This window comes from Gamsiella multidivaricata (assembly GCF_025024155.1).
Source record: "Gamsiella multidivaricata strain RSA 2152 chromosome Unknown BC939scaffold_63, whole genome shotgun sequence".
Taxonomy (NCBI): domain Eukaryota; kingdom Fungi; phylum Mortierellomycota; class Mortierellomycetes; order Mortierellales; family Mortierellaceae; genus Gamsiella; species Gamsiella multidivaricata.
Genome location: NW_026251771.1, coordinates 197399 through 215165, shown reverse-complemented (window position 1 = coordinate 215165; position 17767 = coordinate 197399). Strand labels below are relative to the sequence as shown.

The 17767-nt window shown below is 46.2% G+C and overlaps 1 protein-coding gene across 1 annotated transcript; it reads right to left on the bottom strand.

Annotated features, from left to right (window-relative positions):
• Nucleotides 1-87: 87 nt before the first annotated feature.
• Nucleotides 88-17696, bottom strand: BC939DRAFT_505933 (uncharacterized protein; the record flags this gene model as incomplete). The annotated part of the gene is made up of 53 exons (XM_051560735.1): nt 88-219; nt 377-597; nt 716-782; nt 1101-1414; nt 1507-2019; nt 2107-2383; nt 2482-2683; nt 2766-2907; nt 3008-3161; nt 3250-3465; nt 3546-3650; nt 3742-3894; nt 3974-4072; nt 4149-4391; nt 4501-4758; nt 4842-5033; nt 5124-5272; nt 5367-6165; nt 6259-6595; nt 6685-6869; nt 6971-7190; nt 7265-7461; nt 7562-7694; nt 7769-8034; nt 8122-8412; nt 8501-8698; nt 8782-8933; nt 9018-9199; nt 9292-9437; nt 9521-9581; nt 9656-9747; nt 9853-10029; nt 10117-10489; nt 10613-10816; nt 10893-10969; nt 11055-11301; nt 11404-11435; nt 11535-11747; nt 11835-12079; nt 12181-12867; nt 12960-13401; nt 13503-13781; nt 13881-14029; nt 14118-14331; nt 14428-14868; nt 14964-15604; nt 15695-15954; nt 16040-16227; nt 16311-16367; nt 16449-16606; nt 16700-17174; nt 17287-17456; nt 17549-17696. 53 exons carry the CDS (start codon nt 17694-17696, stop codon nt 88-90), a joined length of 12573 nt encoding a protein of 4190 aa, XP_051409176.1.
• Between the last annotated feature and the right edge of the window lie 71 nt (nt 17697-17767).

The following is a 17767-nucleotide window of genomic DNA, read 5'->3' as shown; positions in this document are numbered from 1 at the left end:
CGATTCTTCGAGTTGAATGTCATTTTTATTGCTTGTCGTATCCCAGTTGTCGCGCCGATCTTATATCACAGAGATTCTCCATACCCTCTAAAATCCCTTGACGGTGAGCCATTGACGAACATCATCCATGACCATTCCCTTCAAGATGACCTGGTTGCTACGCTCGTTAACGCGGACCTCTGCTTCTGGATAAGTCGCCAAGATATCCGTCTTCAATGCCTACGAATTGCATACAGATTCGGAGTGACGATGTTAGTGATCAGTCGTTTTTTTTTTTTTTTTTTTTTTTTTTTTTTCAGGACGGAGACAAACTTCGATTAATTGCTCGATTAAAAGAATGCTGCCAACATCCACCCGTGTCATTGCTGCTGCTTACTGTTGCGTTGCCCTGGATTTTGCGAATGATGGTCAAGGGACGGGAACCAGCGTTCTTAAACTCAGAATACACGGGGAGCTGTCCTGATTTCGTGCGTTCTACAAAGTATGTCCTTGGTAAGGACGACTTTGCTGCTGAAGGTATGGCGATTGTGGTTGTGGCTGTGGCTGTGGTTGTGGTTGCCGGGGTGGCGGTCGCGGCAGCAGTATTGGCGGTAGGGGCTATGGAAAAAGGTGGTTCAATAGGTTAACTATCAACACATTCTGCGACGATCTTCGTTTCCTATGACAAGTCATGTCCTTATGCTGGTAAATAATCGTAATATGAGCAGAGCTATACAGGCCACTGTCCAGACAGAAGTGAAGAGGTGTCCTGTGCTTGTTCCTGATGACTTCCAGGCGTCGAGCTGATTCAAAAGTCGGTGTGCTGTGCGAACAGCTTATATCCAAGAACGCCCGCGCTCTCTTCCTTCGCCTAATGTCGTTATCTAATATCAAGTTTTGTACCATTAAGTTTGCATGTTGATGTGGAGAAGGTGCGGATAGTGCGTGTCGCAAGGTTCCTTGAAGCGGCAAACATCTTGGCTGTTGTGAATGAAAAGGAATGGCAAAGTGGAGCTTGAGGCAGAATGGCGGAGATCAAGGAAAGAGATTGTTTACAGAAATTTATTGGCTTTGAAGGGTGACTGCCAGCAGCTTCCCTAGACCCAGGACATCCAGCCCACCCAGGCACGTCCGAGGATGTCTAGATCGGTGGCCATATCGATTAGGCACTCGACTTGTGCCTGAACACTCGTGCAAACTTTGCCCTGTCTTGCTCGGATATTGTGCTGTTTGTCTCCCAGGGCAATCTTGGTCAACGCCGATAGGAACGGCTTGTTTGCGTGGCCCATATTCAGCTCCATCACTGTCAGATGGGTCGGGTTGTAGCCCTCCAATTTCTTAAGAGCAATGTCCATCTTCTGCTGTAGATACCATGCCGGTGGAGCCGTGCTATCCTCGTCAATCTCAAACGAGTCCATATCCGCACCTTGTTTTTCTATTTATCAATGGGACAACAGATGTTAGTTAGCGCATTGTAAGAGTGATACAAGAAAATAATAGGTAAAAAGAAAAAAAAAGACTACTTACTCAGCTCCTTTGCCTGGTTGATCGCAAACTTCCTCCAGTCCAGCAATGGCTCCTTGACAAAGACATCCATGGTGTTGATAATGACTTCCTTCTTCGCTTGCAGGGATTTCATAATACACACCATAGGATGCTCAAGCAGTCCTTTTGTGCCCAATGGATTCAGGAACGCTTCCAGCTGTCTTGTCAGACGGAAGGGGGCCAACTCTGGCACGGGTAGTACCTCCGTTGCCGATCCAAACGCATGACCGAAATCGATGGGGATCAGGCAACCATTTGACATATCTAGCAAGAAGTTCTCCAAGTGACGATCGCCGATTCCAAGAATGTACGAGCAGACGTTGATGGCTGCCAAACTCTTCGCGAACTCAGATCTGAGCATAAGGAACGCCTCGGGAGAGGCAGCAAGTCTGGTGATCGATTGTCGAAGATAATCCTCCCGAAAATGGCTATAGAGACTCTCCATGTGCTTGACCACCTTTTCCCGACTCGCTTGCGTGAATAAGTTGTGGTATCCTACGAGTTAAAAGCCGTGTTAGTCAGGCACCTTTCTACAGATTCGCCACCGAGGCGTCATAAAAAATAAAGAATAAGACATTTTACCCATCATTTCTCCTTTGAAGGACGCAACAAATTTGCTGTACTGCTCCTGAGTCCTCCTCCACGTCTCTTTGTGCGCAATCTCGCCTTCGATGCAGTGTCGCAATGGCTTGGTGTTATCCACCCACTCTAGAATACCAAGAGAGCCAGACATCGGGATGACCTTGTATGTTCCAATGCTGATGTTCTGCTGCGAGCACTGCGGATCCTTACGCATGATATCGTTCATGAGACTGAATAGTTGCTGAATACGTTGATCAAGACGAAGATCTTCTCCTCCCTATACCATGTAGAACCATGGTAAAAGTTGATTGAATAAGTGTTTTGGTCATACACGAACAAAAATATGCATTCAATTGAACTTAATTGCTTGCGTACCTTGACGAGGAAAAGATGTTCCTTTTCATCGCTGCCGAGAATACAAATCCTCTTTGGCTTACGAATAGAACTCATTACAAGGACCCTTTGATCAAATCGTACAATCGTTGCTGTTTGCTGGCCATGAGGAGAAGTCAAACCCGTGAACTGTCCAGGAATATCGATGGCTCCTTTGTGATCTGAAGCTTGGAAGGAATGCATCCTTTGATAAATAGAGCAATCAGCCAGATTAGTATCGTGCGACAACAGCAAACAGAAAAAAAAATTGCCACGCGAGACGTTACCAAGGTGAGTAAGATTTCAAGAGCTCAGCATCGCCCTGCTTCTTGGGGATTTCCTTCCCGAGAATCTCGCTGCGGCAAAACTTCAGAACGTTGTTGTTGAAATCTCGATTGCTCATAGTAGTCAATTTTTGACCCGTCTTGCCTGTAAGAACGAATAAAGCATAAATATGAGTATCTTAATTTGAATGTAATTGAGATTGAAGTTTGAATGAACGTTTTATAGCCTGAAAACAATCGCTTACCGCAAATACTCTCCAATTTCGAGCCAAACTTGGCAGCAAAGGCTTTGGCGATTGATCCCAGGCGAGGGTTATTGACGTCCAAAACCAAGCGATACAAGTCCTGGAATACAGCCATAATCTGCTCAGCATTCCTTGTCTTGCTTTGAAATAGTGCCTAGCGATGTAGCAAATAGTACGTTGAAGAAAATGACATTTTTCCTTGTCAGACTTTGAGCACTCTGAAGCATAGCAAGGAGACATACCACTGTTTGTTCCAGCCAGTCTTTAAGGAGATGATCGGGATTGGTGAGACGTCTCAGCTCAAAAATAAAATCCTCCTTCAGCGGCGAGTAAATGGTTCTTTTGAGCACGGCAACATCAGACTTGCGCTTCTCGCCAGACGGACTCTTCTCAAAGGCGTAGTTTTCGGCACTTATTGTCAGCGGATAGTACAAGGCATTGGGGTATTGTTGAGCGATCTAATGCGACACAAAAACAATTCCTAAGGTTAGAATACGATTTATGACACAATAAACACAATATGCGTTCATATACATACCGAAGTGAGGATGGGCATCACGCAAGCACCGATTGGTTTATCAAGCACAGCTACCATCTGCTGGATCCATCGAACAAAGCCCCAGGAGCCTGGGAAATCTGACACCTGTCGTAGCAGTGGAGCAAAACACTGTTGTTAGTGCCACGGTGCCATGTAATGTCAAAGCAAAAGAAATAACTTCTCATTAGGTACTAACCAGCTCCATGAATATTTTTTGGCTGGACGGATATATCTCAATGATTTGAAGCAGCCGAGGGAAGAGCTCTGTTGCGCCAGTCTCCTCGTCCCGCATGGACAACAGGGTATTCTTGATGACAAGATTAGCATAGACTGCCAGATCCTTGGTGCTCTAAAAAAAATGAGGCAATGGTACAGTTAGGACTTCAGACTTGAAATTTAGCACGCTGACATATATCTTGAGTTATTACCAAGGTAGGCTCTTTATCCTTATCGCTCTCTTTGTTCTCACGGTGTCTTAAGATTTTGTCGCAGTATCTGGCTGTTGTTAAGCGAAGTTTCTTGACCATCTAAAACAATGAAGGTTGGTTAGTTCAGTTTAGGCTACTAGAGTAATGCGGGTAAAGCAGTTCGAATAAGCCATACATTTTCACCGGTCTCGAGATTTGAAGCTGAGCGTAGACATTCAAAACCACGCTGCTGGAGCTCCTGTACGAGGCTAGCCTCATTACCCTTGGACTGAAGGACGCCACGAACCCAACTGTTCGATTTGAGGTGGTCGTAAACCACGCGATCGTCCACAAGAAGATCGCGCAAGTGACCATAAGCTTTGCTGCCAAGTAAATTTAGTCCGACAATTTGCACTTGGTCGAACTCACGGTCGTTTTCCTATTGATCAGTACACATAATGTAGCCTGAGGTAAGTCATGATACCATGAGCAGGTACACAAGACAGAAGTGAAAAAAAACCTCCCAAGTTTGAGCACAGGTCACTTACAATGTGCCTCTCAAACTTTGACAAAGCGTCCATCAGGATGTCAGCTTTGCCGTTACGGTCCATTTTCGCCATTGCTTTGGCCAGCGCCAACCTCAGTTCACTGCTGTAGATGTCGTATGAAGGGGCCTTCAACACTCGCATGGATGCAATACAGGTATTGGCAACGAAAAAGTTTCCTTGATTACGAGCAGCTGATGACATCTGTATAAAGCCGTGGATGCGGTGGTTCGAGACCACTTTTTCATGTCTTTTTGAGTACTATGTAAATAAAAAATAAAAAAACATTGAGTTGAAGTTGAACAAGGAAATAAGTATGGCGCAAAGAAGAGATGTCTGCTTACAGAAAGATGGTCCTCCAGGCGCTGGATCATGAGTTTTCGATCATCGAGGACATTCCTCCATGTGATCATTGTATCTGTGGATACGCCAGGGAACCGGCGGTCCCACTTTGAAAGCAATGGCTCCAATGGATCCGTATTAGAACTACAAAGTGCTGCATCTACGCAGTCCAAGAACTCTTCCAACTCTACGATCTATTTGAGCAAAGTGAAAGCGGTCAGCTGCTGCAAATTTCCAGGAACGTAATCAAGTGGTTCATATCTTATTGATCGCAATGCGCGTACCCGCTGCAGGTTTGCCAACTCGTGTAATCGAGGTTTTTCCGAGAGCGGATGAAGATTTGACCAGACAGAAAGAAACCGGTCAAAGGATCTTCGGAGATAATAGGACGCCTGCTTGAAGTCCTTTCTGATAACTGCAGTGAGAGCCAGTTCTATTTAAGAACAAAAGTCAAAAGATGGTCAGAAATTGACAGGTATCTCCACGTACATCCCAAGTACCCAAAGGGAGTTGAAGATGAACAATACCTGGCTGATACTGAGTCGTAAGGATTTGACGGTGTGCTGGGTTGTTCATGGCATCGTCAATAAACTGGAAGAGTGGATTGGGATTCTCTGTGGTCCAGATTTCCAGCATCTCATCCTCTCGCTTGCCCTCGTAAAGTTTGATGTAGCTAGTGAGGAAGTAATGAAGATACGGATTCTGATAATCCTCTGTCCACACTTCTCGTGAGTCGTTATCCAGATCCGACATCATGTTGGCCTCAAGATAGTCCCAGTCACCCAGGTGCTCCAGACACTCGAGGCGCCCATGTGCCCAAACGTCCTGCTCTGCTCCATCAACGTGCATCCCATTGGTAATATGATTGGTGATACCATCAAAGTAGACTCTCACCGCACGATCGTAATCCCCAACGACTTCAGCTGCGATCGCGTCTCTAGTGAAGTCTGTCATGGCAACTTTGCTCTCGTAAATGCTCTTGAAAATATCCTTCTCGTCAACAGACTTGTAGATCCTCGCGAGTTCGATCCAGCTACGTCTCTTGGGGTCGTGGATACTGGATTCACTTGTCTTCTGACGTTTCGCCGATCGTTCCCTGGAATCAAAGTGCTGGATCTGTTTTTCGATCAAAATAATACCGAGATGCTGGTTTGAGCTGCGAACAGAGACCTTTGCCACCAGACCCGCTGGGATATCTGCTTCGCCGTAGTCGTGACAAATTCGAAGGACGCTGCCGATGAAAGGCGTATAAAGAATTGTCGATTTCTGAAGTATGCCTTTAAAGTTGTTGATAAGCCCTTCCTTGTATGCGAGGGCCCCCTCTTCCTATATTCATCAAAGGAGTGCACAGCAACGTTATTCAGAGTGCTCATCATAACCTGTCAGAATATGTAACAAAGGCGTCAGACGCTTATGTACCGTTTCGATATGCGATTCTACTTGAGCCATCAGACTTATCACCAATTTGCTAAAGATCATTCTGCAGATCTCAACGTCCATCTCTGCTAGGCTTTGCAGCGGCCGAATGATATCCGAATATGGGATCTGAATGTCGGGCAGGTCGCCGTCTCTGTACTTGCGGATCATGGAAACGCTCTTTGCTTTCGCGATCTCCTTGTCTGCTGCGGCCAGCATCCGATTCTGCACCTTGGACTCGTACGCGCGCTTATAGCGCTGCGACTGATCTACTTCGCTAAGTTGGACGCGGCGGTACTGCAAACGGTGATACCTTTGGTTGCCATCGAGTGAAGACGACCTAATAATTCATAGTAGTTCAAGAGGTTTCTGCTCAGTAGTCAGGCGGATGCTGGGACATATTTACAAAATAGTTAAAGGACAACCTACGATTGAGAGGACATAGTGACTGCAGGCTCTTGGCTCTTGAACATCAAAGTAGAGCTCGAATTTGTTATGCCGCCTAACTGCGACCTGATCCCTGGGGCACCTCCGTCTAGCGTCATACTGAATTCGAACGTTGATTGAGTCGCGCGAAGTTCATCGTCACCCAAAGTGCCGTCGTTCCGTGCCGTCTATATGGAAAGAAAAATAAACGAAAGTTAATCATGCGGCTTACGATATCTATGTAAGCGTGGTTATCAAGTAAAGTATCAGGGTAGCGTATACGACGTACCTGCGACTGGCTTTGTTGAGTGTTGACGAATAGCGGGGTCATGGCCACCGTGTGTCTCCAGGAAGTGTCGATGTTGGCATAATCATCGCTGAATTTGGCGTTCGGAAGGGGCTCTGAGAAGATAGGTTCCGTGTAGTCAGAGCTTTTTTTCGTTCGATCCAGGAGCATGTATGTCGCGTAATTGAGGAACTTATCCTCAGCCTCTGTATCATACATGTTTCTAAAAGTAATCGTCAGTCTGATGCTACAAAACGATACCAATATGAAAGTACATTGACAGGCTATTGTTCTTACTTCACAATCTCGCCCAAACGCTGGAAAACGTTCGCTGGTAATCGGTTCTTGCCATACCAGAATTCTACGACAGTATGTCGAATGGATTCACTTGGATCACCGAGTCCGCGCAAAAGCTGAGTTCGCAGCACATTCGCTACTGTTGGAGTGCCAACATGTTTGTCAAACAGCACCATAAGAATCGAATAGTACAATTTCTATACAGACAAGTAAAACAAGGTATATTAGGACCAGTGCCAACAAGCCATGTATACAGCGTAATAGACCCATTTTATACACATGATCCAGCCAGCTTACTCTGCATTCGATGCTGGTGTGAGATGAAAACTCCAAAATGATCGTGTCCATGAAATAAAGGATTTGCTCCGGCTTCATGGAATCCCACAGCGCGTAAATGATTGATAGAGCCGCAAATTGAGTCGCCTCGTCTCTATAAAAACCGCATTTACACCAATTATTAGCCATAGTCTAGAATCATCACATGTGTTTGATGGATAGGCATACCTATGTCGGAGACAACCAAGGAAGTTAAGAGCCTGCAGCGATTGGAAGAGATCAGGGAGGTGGGCAGCTCTTCCAGCTAGAATTTCTAGAGCCAAAGTGCGCTCTTCACCCAGCAGCTGCGGGAAAAGGAACATGAGTCTTGGGCCAAAGGCATCGGTAATCACTGGGAAATTCAGTTGGACCTTGTGCAGACTGTTTAGAAAGGGCACAGTGCCGCTCTTTGACCGTGAACCAGGCCCTGATGTTGTTATCAAAAGCTCAGAAAGCTGTAGTGGCGGAAAATAAGAAACTTAGTCCTAGATCATATTACACCGCTAATACGGTACAAGACCTGACGGGTCCCAGTAACACACCTGCTTTGTAACCAAGTCTTGAAAGTCGCTGTCCATACAATTATGCCTCTTCATGTATGCCAATATAAGCCCACACACTTCAGCAGCAGATGTGTACACCTGCTTGAGCGGGCTGCCCATGTTGCGGACCAGGGTGTCATAATACTCGCCCTCCGTCAATTTGCCCAAATCGATCTCAGGACCTTTGTAGAACGGCGAATTATCATGAGTCAAAACTATACCCAAAAGTTGAATCCCGGTGATGTTCTTTTTCTGGTCTTTGAAATTCTTGAAGTTGTTGTATATGATCATCTATGGAGCCATAGCGCGGATGGAAACATATCAACTTTTTGTCAAGCAATAAATGACAAATACTCAACATATAAAACTATACACCTACTGTTGGCACGATGGCGATGCTAGACCAATTCTCGAACACACCCTTGACCAGATCGATGTTGTTCATTAAGTACTGCCGCTGTTCATGATAACAGTTCTTCATCAAATAGCTCATGAAGTTGAGGAGCAGAACGCGATCGTCATAATTGTCCGCCAATTTGATCGATTCACCCCAAACGACTACGAGTACACACAAGTCCTAACAAGACGATAAATTAAGAACAGGTCATTATCTTGTCCCGAAATAAAAGGACAGTGCAGTTTGTCGATATTTGTACTTACTTGGACAAAATAATTCATGGCCTCGCCATAGGACTCGCCTTCCATGGCAAGCCGCATCAAAGGGCGAATCCAAGAGTGTGCGTACATCTCGAATGCTTCCGGCATGTTGACAACAACCTTAGCCAGGAATAGCCGAATGTTCAGAGCGGTATCTATAAACGTAGGGACTTGAGGCATTAACATCGACATGTGGCTATTCATATCAGTGGAACGTATGCCATGGACATTGGACTTACTGGGGTTCGTCAGCTTCCTATGTATATCTCTCATCCAAGACGGCATCGAGCTCTCCTCCCTGGCCATCTCCCTTGGCGGAGGGGTGATACCGGTGTGGAGCTCGTTGATGATCAGCAAGATCATTTTCATGCATGGGTTGCGGTTGATAGCGTCCAGCTCAAGTGTATGCTCATTTTCACGCCTGAGATGTCGGATCGAAAGACGTGTGGATGATTAGTATCGTTAAATAGGCATCTTGTATTGAGAATACGCTGTCAATGGTTCTCTCCATACCTGTCGTCACTCTTGCCGTCGGCGATCTTGCTCGACTCACCCGCATCCTGGAGAGATTCTTGTTCAAGCGACAAGCTGTCCTTCCAATCACCTAACTCACTCTCGGCATCGATATACATATCATCATCATCAAGCACCCCAACGCTCTAATGCAGTGCACCATCCGTAGTTAGCGCTTTGTCAATTGTTCAGGAAGCCCTGTATGCTCTCTCTGCTCAGACTACATTACCTGGGATAGACTGCTATCGCGCAGATATTGAGACGACATATATTTGTATTTGGAGTTGTATCTAAGGCGAATGAAATCAGATCCATTTAGAATTTATCTACACACATTCCCGCTCAACGTTGTTATAGTACTTACGTCTTATCCGGATTCAATGACTTTGAGCGAAGATCGGACAAGCGAGATCTTACAAGAGGACTGGAGATAATCTGCTCAAAATGATAGCATGCCTATTTTTTTTTTTTTTTTTTTTTTTTGAAAAGTTCCTCTATGAATGTTACTTGGAGGTTCCGACATAAAGAGAACATAAAGATACAAACAAATGTGCAGCTTACCGTGAGGTCAACGATATTCTCCCAAACCAGCTCCTTTTTGGCTTCGTTGTCGCGGAAGAGGAACTGCCGGAAGAAGTCCTCCTTGCGCTGCGTGCATAAGATCGCTGCCGCAAGCGCGTTGTACGCTGCGCGCTTGAAATCCACCCTGTGGGATGCAGCCTCTGGCGTCATAGAATTCTATTCAAAGTAAGCATCTCACAGTTCAGTATTAGCGCTGAGTGCGGCGCAGTGTACCCTATGGGATGCCTCGCCACGATATCTTACCGTATCCTGCTTAAACTTCGCCGCGTTGGCTGTCCGGAAGACGTCAACTGTCAGCTCCTTTCCAGTAACCATATTTCCCTTCGTAAATGCGTCCACGATCTTACTCTCCTTGGTATTCACGAACTCAGCAGGTAGTCTCATATATAACACATGGATGAGGTCATAACAGCATTCGCGTTCGATAAAGTCTCTTCGAAGGTCGATGTCCATCAGGCGAGGCTGCTCTTGTTTGATGACACCCATAATGCGCGAGATGTACAGCACATAAAACTCAGAGACACTCAGGGGAGGCATTATCTTTAAGATAGGGAGCAAAATCTGATGCACGATATTCCGGCGATGTTCGTCCGAGTGCGTGCGCTTGATGAACTCACTACAGTTAAGCATCGAGCCGTGCCATGCACGTTCGTCAGTATCGGAGATAAAGCCTCACTCTTCCGGATCAACAAAAAAAAAAAAGAAAGAAAGAAAGAAAGAAAAAAACACAGTTGCTTACTCAAAGCAATAGCCGGTGATCTCCAAGAATTTTGAGAGAGGCAGCTTCAGCGCAAATGAAGAGATAAACTGCTGCATCTGCTCCATGTGAGGATGGTTCGACTCGCGGATGGCAATACCCATCAAGGTCTTGAAAAGATTGGTGCTGGATGAGGCCACGAGGGCTTTCAAAAGCAGGTCAAGGGCGGCAATATAGTCCTTGAACCTATTTACGCATAATATGGGTTAATTGTGTGAAATGTAGGACCAAGTGGATGAGCAAGGAGTTAAACTTTGCTTACTTAGAACTGCCACGTTCGTACTCGGACGAAGACATGGGCATCAAGTTCAAGATAGCCCTGTTGAGCACCACCTCGAACTACATGAATACGAAATGTCGGTTAACGAGGTAAGACTTTACGGTGATAGCGATACTACAAAGATCTGAAGTGCGAATTACTAACCTCCGCTGTTCTTGCGCCCGGATATGATAGAAAGATAGGCAGAATTGGGAACGCTTCGGACATGACCGGCAGCGACAAGTACTCCCTTGTTTCTGTATCCCGCTCGAAAAACGACTGGAAGACCTTGAAGAAGTACTCGACAAAGGAGTCCGATTTTGACATGCGAAGGATTCGTGGACTGAGTGCCACAACCCGTTTCCAGATCGCGATCGTCATCGACACTTGGTCCTTTTCAAGAGACTCCACACTAACATAGTAAATGAGGGAGAGAGAGTATGAGAGATATGTTCGTTAGCATCGGCCCGATATCTTGTATTGCCACTTTATGTTACTGAAAAAAGCGACTTACATTTTTTGCAGCACGGAGTAATCTTTCGTCAACTGTCATAAACAGAAAGTAAGACGGAAATTTCAATGAGCACAATGACATCTGCAAAATTGAAAACGATGTTTATGTTGATTCTTCAGTGTGCCGCCCACCATATCCAGGAACGCGTTTCGCTCCTCGCTTAGCCTTGGGTGCGTGAACATGTATTCCAAGAAATCGTTCCAAATGCTTAACATCAAAGGGCTTTTCTTCGCCGACCGCGACAACTCCGGCGTCAGCTCCAAAAAGTTCAGTGCAAGGCTCTGATTAATCTCGTCCGCGTACTTCAAATAAGTCATTTTAGCGTGCTCCACATTCTCGGGGTCCTAAAATAAATTACAGAGTGCACGATTGAATATTGGTCAACAGTTCACAGACTTGTGTCGTGGTCCTACAGCAAACGTGATACATACGAGAAGATATTGCCATAGGCGTTGGCGGCACTGATTTTGGCCCAGAGAGAGTCTCAGGAGCGTGCTGCAATAGTTAATCCAGAGTGGATCCTGGGTTGTCTGCATGGTCATAAACGTCTCATACAGTGACGCCACATACTGCTGGGTCTTGCTGAAGGAGCCTTCAAACATGGCCTCCAGCAGACCGCACTGCTGCACCAATTCAAGTCCATTGACAACCGCTTTGCACTTGATGGGATCTTGTCCTAAACCAAAATCAGTCGGAACCATGTCAGTCCTATTATTTTCATCATTTTGAGCCTCCAGCCCTGCGAACCACAATAGCAACAAGTGATTCTAAACTTACCTTTAATATCAGGAGAGACCGCTAAAGGGATTAGGTCCTCAGAAGAGATGGTCTCCATAAGCGCCTCGCCAAATGGGCGCACAAGATCAGCAGAAAGTCGCTGGAACGCCTTCAGGGCTCTCTCGAGCTCGCTCCTCAGTGCTTTGGTTTCCTCCTCGCTCTTCAGAAGTTCATCATTTCCAATGCTATCGGGGTTGAATAGACACGCAGCAAAGACTGCAAAGAACTTTGGCCCAAAAAGCCCAGAGTTCTTCAGCTGAGCAGCTAAAGCACCACTGCCCCGATCCAAGTCTCGTGAAATGATCAAGGAGACGAATGAAATTACTCCTCGAGCTGTGACAAAGTTCTGGTCCATGATCTGTCGCCGCTCGGATGCTGTCAGAGGCGTGGTTGCTTGATTCCGCGCCAGAGTGCGCGTGAAGAGAAGGCACTTGTCAGCAAATTTGGCTGATATAACTAGAATGCTGGCCTTCGTCAGCTGTGTCATTAAAAGTTCAGAGCTGCCCGGATGGTTGAGTAGCCAAACGTAGTTCGAGAGCGTGGAGGCAAGCTGGCAGCACCATCTTTGGTATGCGTCTGGCTGAGAGAATGTCCCCGATGCGAAATCTGCTCCATTGTAGATAGAAAAAAGGAACACGGGGTCTTGGGATAGTTTGGAGCCAATCCACGCACCAGGTGTTGGCGCGCCTATGAAGGAGGATTATGGCGGGTTAGCAGTTATGCGACGAATGTCAGACGTACCACTAAAACATCCAGTTTCTGCATAGTAAAGAGCATACCCGGCAACAACTTCGCAAAGGCATCAAAAAGTGCTCTACACATCTTTGTGTACTCCACCTCCTGTCGTGAGGTCTCCTTTAGCAGCCAGTTGACCAGACTTTCCAGAGTGGCATCCTCTAGACCAGGGATTCGCCTCCGATCTTTAGAATCCTTGATAAACAGCTGTGCCTTGACCTGTATGATGCGCTGAAGATGTGAGATCGCAAGAGATGCCTGCTGACGCGTGCCGAGACCGGCATGATCGCCTTCAGCAAGCCGCAGACTAAAGAGCATCCAGTACAGGAGCTCCATGGTGAATTGATCCACCAGAGGTGCCTCCTCGCGGAAAACCCTGTAGATACGGTTCACAATCAGTGCTGCGCCCAGGCGCTTTGCAGGATTCGAATGGGACGCGAGGTTGTAAATTCGCTTCAACAACGACTTCACGTTCACCGAGCTGGACTACATGAAAAAAATAAATTAAAAAAGGGTCAATTTCTATTTGAAAATCGTTATGAAGAGACCTACAGGGAGGATACAGATAGTATATCGTAATGCCTTACAGAAGAAGATCCAGAAGTTTGCTTGATGGACCACTTAACAAACTCGCCCAGACACTCTGCTCCGTAGTCCCGTAGAGGCCCAAGTGTATCGCATGCCGCATCCATACAGGCATTCAGGAGTGCGATCGTCTCCGGATTTTCGTACTGGGCATTATTGGTCAACCAATGGATCAGCTGTGACACCAATGGACGATAGAGCGAGCGAGGGACTTGGTCTACATCGACTGCTAAGCGGAGCAAGGCAGGAAACAACTTGAGGAAGATTTTATGGAATGGACTCTACAATAACGACGCGGTACTCAGGTTAGAATAACATATACTACCAGATGGTGTCACAAAAATACGTCGTGCGCTACAAAATCAATGCGATATCGATACCTTCTTTGGGTCTTTCGCATCGCGTGCGCGGATCGCGCTGGATCCAATCATTAGGATCATAAGAGAGTGAAGGAGCTCACAGCTGGCAACTTTGATTTGCCGATTCAAGGAGTTCTCGGCAAGGTCCACGATTCTTGGAAGCATCTCATCTATAAGCAGAATAAAAAAAAAACGCATATACTTTAGTATTTGCGAATCTCTACATAAAAAAAAAGGAAGAATTTGCTCCGCACTTACCGAACTGGATCTCTGTTTTCATCTCTTGGAACGGAATCTTAATCTTCACTCGCGCCTCTGGATCCCATGCAAGTAAGCCCGACGACTCCTTCTTGGCACTATCGTGCACCGTTCTCTGGCTTAGAATTAGTTTGTTATACCGAGCTTGCCGTCCCAGCAGCCTTAAAATCCTTAACTGCAGATTACGCAGAGATTGGACTTGATCGGAGGATGTCTATTTTTTTTTTTTTTTGAAGTCGGAACACCTGTTAGTAAACCTATTCAGGTCTCATTTATCATGCCGAAACGCCTTAATAGCTATTAAACTGACCAGCAAGGCGGCACTTCTGGCTATTGCCTTGTATGATTGATCGTTCCGCGTAAGCACCCTTTGTTTGGACTTTGGACTGGGTCCATCCGTTCCATCAGTATCCCCAGTGGCAGGTATTTGTACCATCAAATATTCATTCAGACATGGTAGGACCTGACTGAACCATGCATCATGTTCGTGTTCCACAATATCGATCCATCGTTCGATAGCATCTAGTCCTACAGAGGCAAGCGGGAAGTAACTCAGGCCAAGTTTGAGAGCGAGTTGGATCGGAGCGATGATGCTTTCAGAATCCATCAGAGCTGCGGGACTTGATAGCACCAGGTGCAAACAGGATGCTAGCAGGTCGTCCTTGTATTGTTCTAGTCGGGCAAGGACTTCGCGGATGTATTTTTGGAACAGTACAGCAGCTCGTTGAGCGTCCACGGGCTCATCTTCCACCTGAGATGTCATACCGAACATTGTAGATTAGTTCATTCCATAGCGCCTTGAATCATATTATCCATTAATAGGCATTTTCTTTGAAAGTCTGTTACCTTGGTATGCTTCTCGGACTTGACTTTTGGCTGGAACAGAGAAATCGACTGACAAACCTGCAAACATGTCGCAAACATTTTGTGAAAACCGCTTACGAGCGGATTCTTGGCTGAGAGCTCAATTAAAGTGTTACCGACAACAAATGTCCAGCGTGCGAAAAGATCGGGCCGAATCTCGGGCAGGAAGAGTTGCCAGAATTCTGTCAGATTCTGGAAAATAATAAAGTCCTTTTGACAGTTTGCCTGCATTTTTGAGATATCGCCAGATACAGGTCCCATGGCGGATCTTGTTGCAGAGTCCATATCAGTCGTAATGAGCTGCGGCGTTGGTTCGTCCTCAATGTCCATTTCTGAATCCGACACAGAAAGGTTCAGAAGTGTGACGAGCCGCCTGAAAGACTCCATAATGGACCCATAGATGACATGCAAAAACCTTTCGAGGTCCTCGTCCGAGATACCAACCGGAGTCTTGTCCAGTTCCTTGCTGAGAGACCTGGGCTTGAACAGGTTTCGCCACAGGAAGAGGTAGACTGCATAGGAATGCCAATTAACGTCCCCAGAAATGAGGGGCCGATCGCCTCTCGGTGGTCCTACTATAGGCTTGGAAATATCCGCGGATGTGAATACAAGCAACTTGTACGCTATCCGAATGAAGACATTTCAGAATGAGTATGCGGAACAAAACGACAATCCATCAACGAGTGCCTGAGACAATACCAAATGATACTTACAAAACTTGTCAAAAAATCCTCTAAGGATACCCTCGCCCTTGTGGAACAGCATGACAAGGAGCTTTTCTATAGCGATTGTGCAGTCGATGCGGGCGTAGGTCGACATTTTTGTAAAGTTGATGATCGCTGCATTTGCCATCTGGTTCAACGCCGCCATCAAGAGCTCTGGGATTTCATCGTAGACCTGAGCAACGAATGAATACGCAGAGATAAACGCGGCAAGATGTGATGTCGAGCTATCCACCCCCTCATTTGTATTCCTATGAGAAAGGTAAAGGAGTTACTAGACGTCATTTCAACATCCATACTTCAATATCCATTGATGTAGCGGGCAGCTGGACTTACGAGGCAATCAGGAAGGCGCTTTTTTGCAGAAGATGTGCGAGCAGATTCTTAAGCTGGTCAGGAGCGATGTGTTTGCATGGTGCCGCAAAGTATCCATAGCCTCGAATTGCTACAGACATAGCCTTGTATTGTGCTGTTGATGTAACAACTTCAGTGCTGATGATCTGGGTGAAGTTTGCTGTGAAGAACTATGGGAAGGAAAGAGAGACTCAAAGTGTCAGCAACCCGTTCTCTTCTGTATAGATGTATAAACGTTGCATTAGTGTGTTACCAAGAAGCAGTTGTACTCCTTCTCTGTCGTTTCCGAAGTCGTCAACACATTTGCCATCTATCGCACAGGTTGGTTAGTATTGAACTGTTTCGTCTGTTCACAATTAAAGAAGGATGTCGTTGCAACTTGAGGACTTACTTCCTGCAAAAACACATCCAGAGAATTATATCCGCACTTTGACATTCCGGCGTGCGAGTGCTCGCAGTAACTAGCTACCCGTTGATACATCCACTCATAGATATCAATCAGGTTTGACCGGAAAAGATGAATGTGATGTGCGAATAAGTCCAATGCCGCTAAAGAACGATAAAATAGCAAGGGGTTAGGAATGCAGGCCTAAGCATAGCCATGCCGTCTAGCGTGTGATCAAATTGAAAGCAGGGCTATACCAATGGGTGTCGCAAATCGGCTGAGATCCTCTGGCACATTGACAAGTGTTTTGATGATCTGGAGGATGGTTGGTATGTCCTTGGCAGCCTTGTCCGAAAAGCTGTACAGACAGTTATCCAGTCCAACAACTGCCCCTGCCATCAGTGTCAATTCTTGTTTGCTGCCCCGATTCAGTTGATCCTGAATTGTTGTCAGGCACCAACGCATCAATACGGTCTCCCGCACCCTCTTAGCGGCAACTGTTGGGAAATGTCGAGCAATGAGGCCAAGTACTTCTAGAACCTCTGCTTTCACTGTGGAAGCCATCTTTGATTGCTGGGTGCCGTATGCGTCGTACAATTTATCAAACAACCCGCTAATGTCGAGTGCCTCTGGGTCCGTGATGCAGGATTTGAGTAGAATTTTGATGGGAAAAATAGAGGCTTTCTTGACCCTGGCCATGCCGTCGTTCAGAAACAAGCCTAGACATGTTTTCTATGAGTGAAGAACAGACGTATGTTGCAGTTAGTATGCAGTATGTAGCATGTCATTTTATCAAAATGTACGTCCAATTGGGGATCCAAGGCATTCGATCTGCTCTTCTTACCTTGATATCCACAATGTACGGAGTGACGGAGTTTGGTGAGCGGCTAATGAACTCTGCAGTAAACTCAAGGAAGATGACCTTTGCGTTTCCGTGCACGGCCTTGTCAAGGGATTTCCTCAGAAAGTACAAAATCCCTCTTTCTGAGTTGAACAGGAGCGATGTGGCCATATCTGTTGCAATGCGTAATGAATCGAAGTGTGCAATAGCGTTAAAAAACATCCTGGGCCAGTTGATACACATTAAAACTGCTTATTCTTCTTACCAATTTCCTCTTCCTTCAATTCCGACAGGGCCATGCTGCAGATATTGGTAGCCGCTGCCTGACTGTCGACCGTGTCAGGATTGTCCCCATTCATGTCATCGACAAGTTCGACCAGCGTAAGCCGAATCAGGTCCAGCGGGGAGCTCATGGTGTGAACAGACTAGAATTGGGTTGAGCGAGGTTCTGAGCTCAGGGTCTGAGAGGACGAGTGAGAGGAAG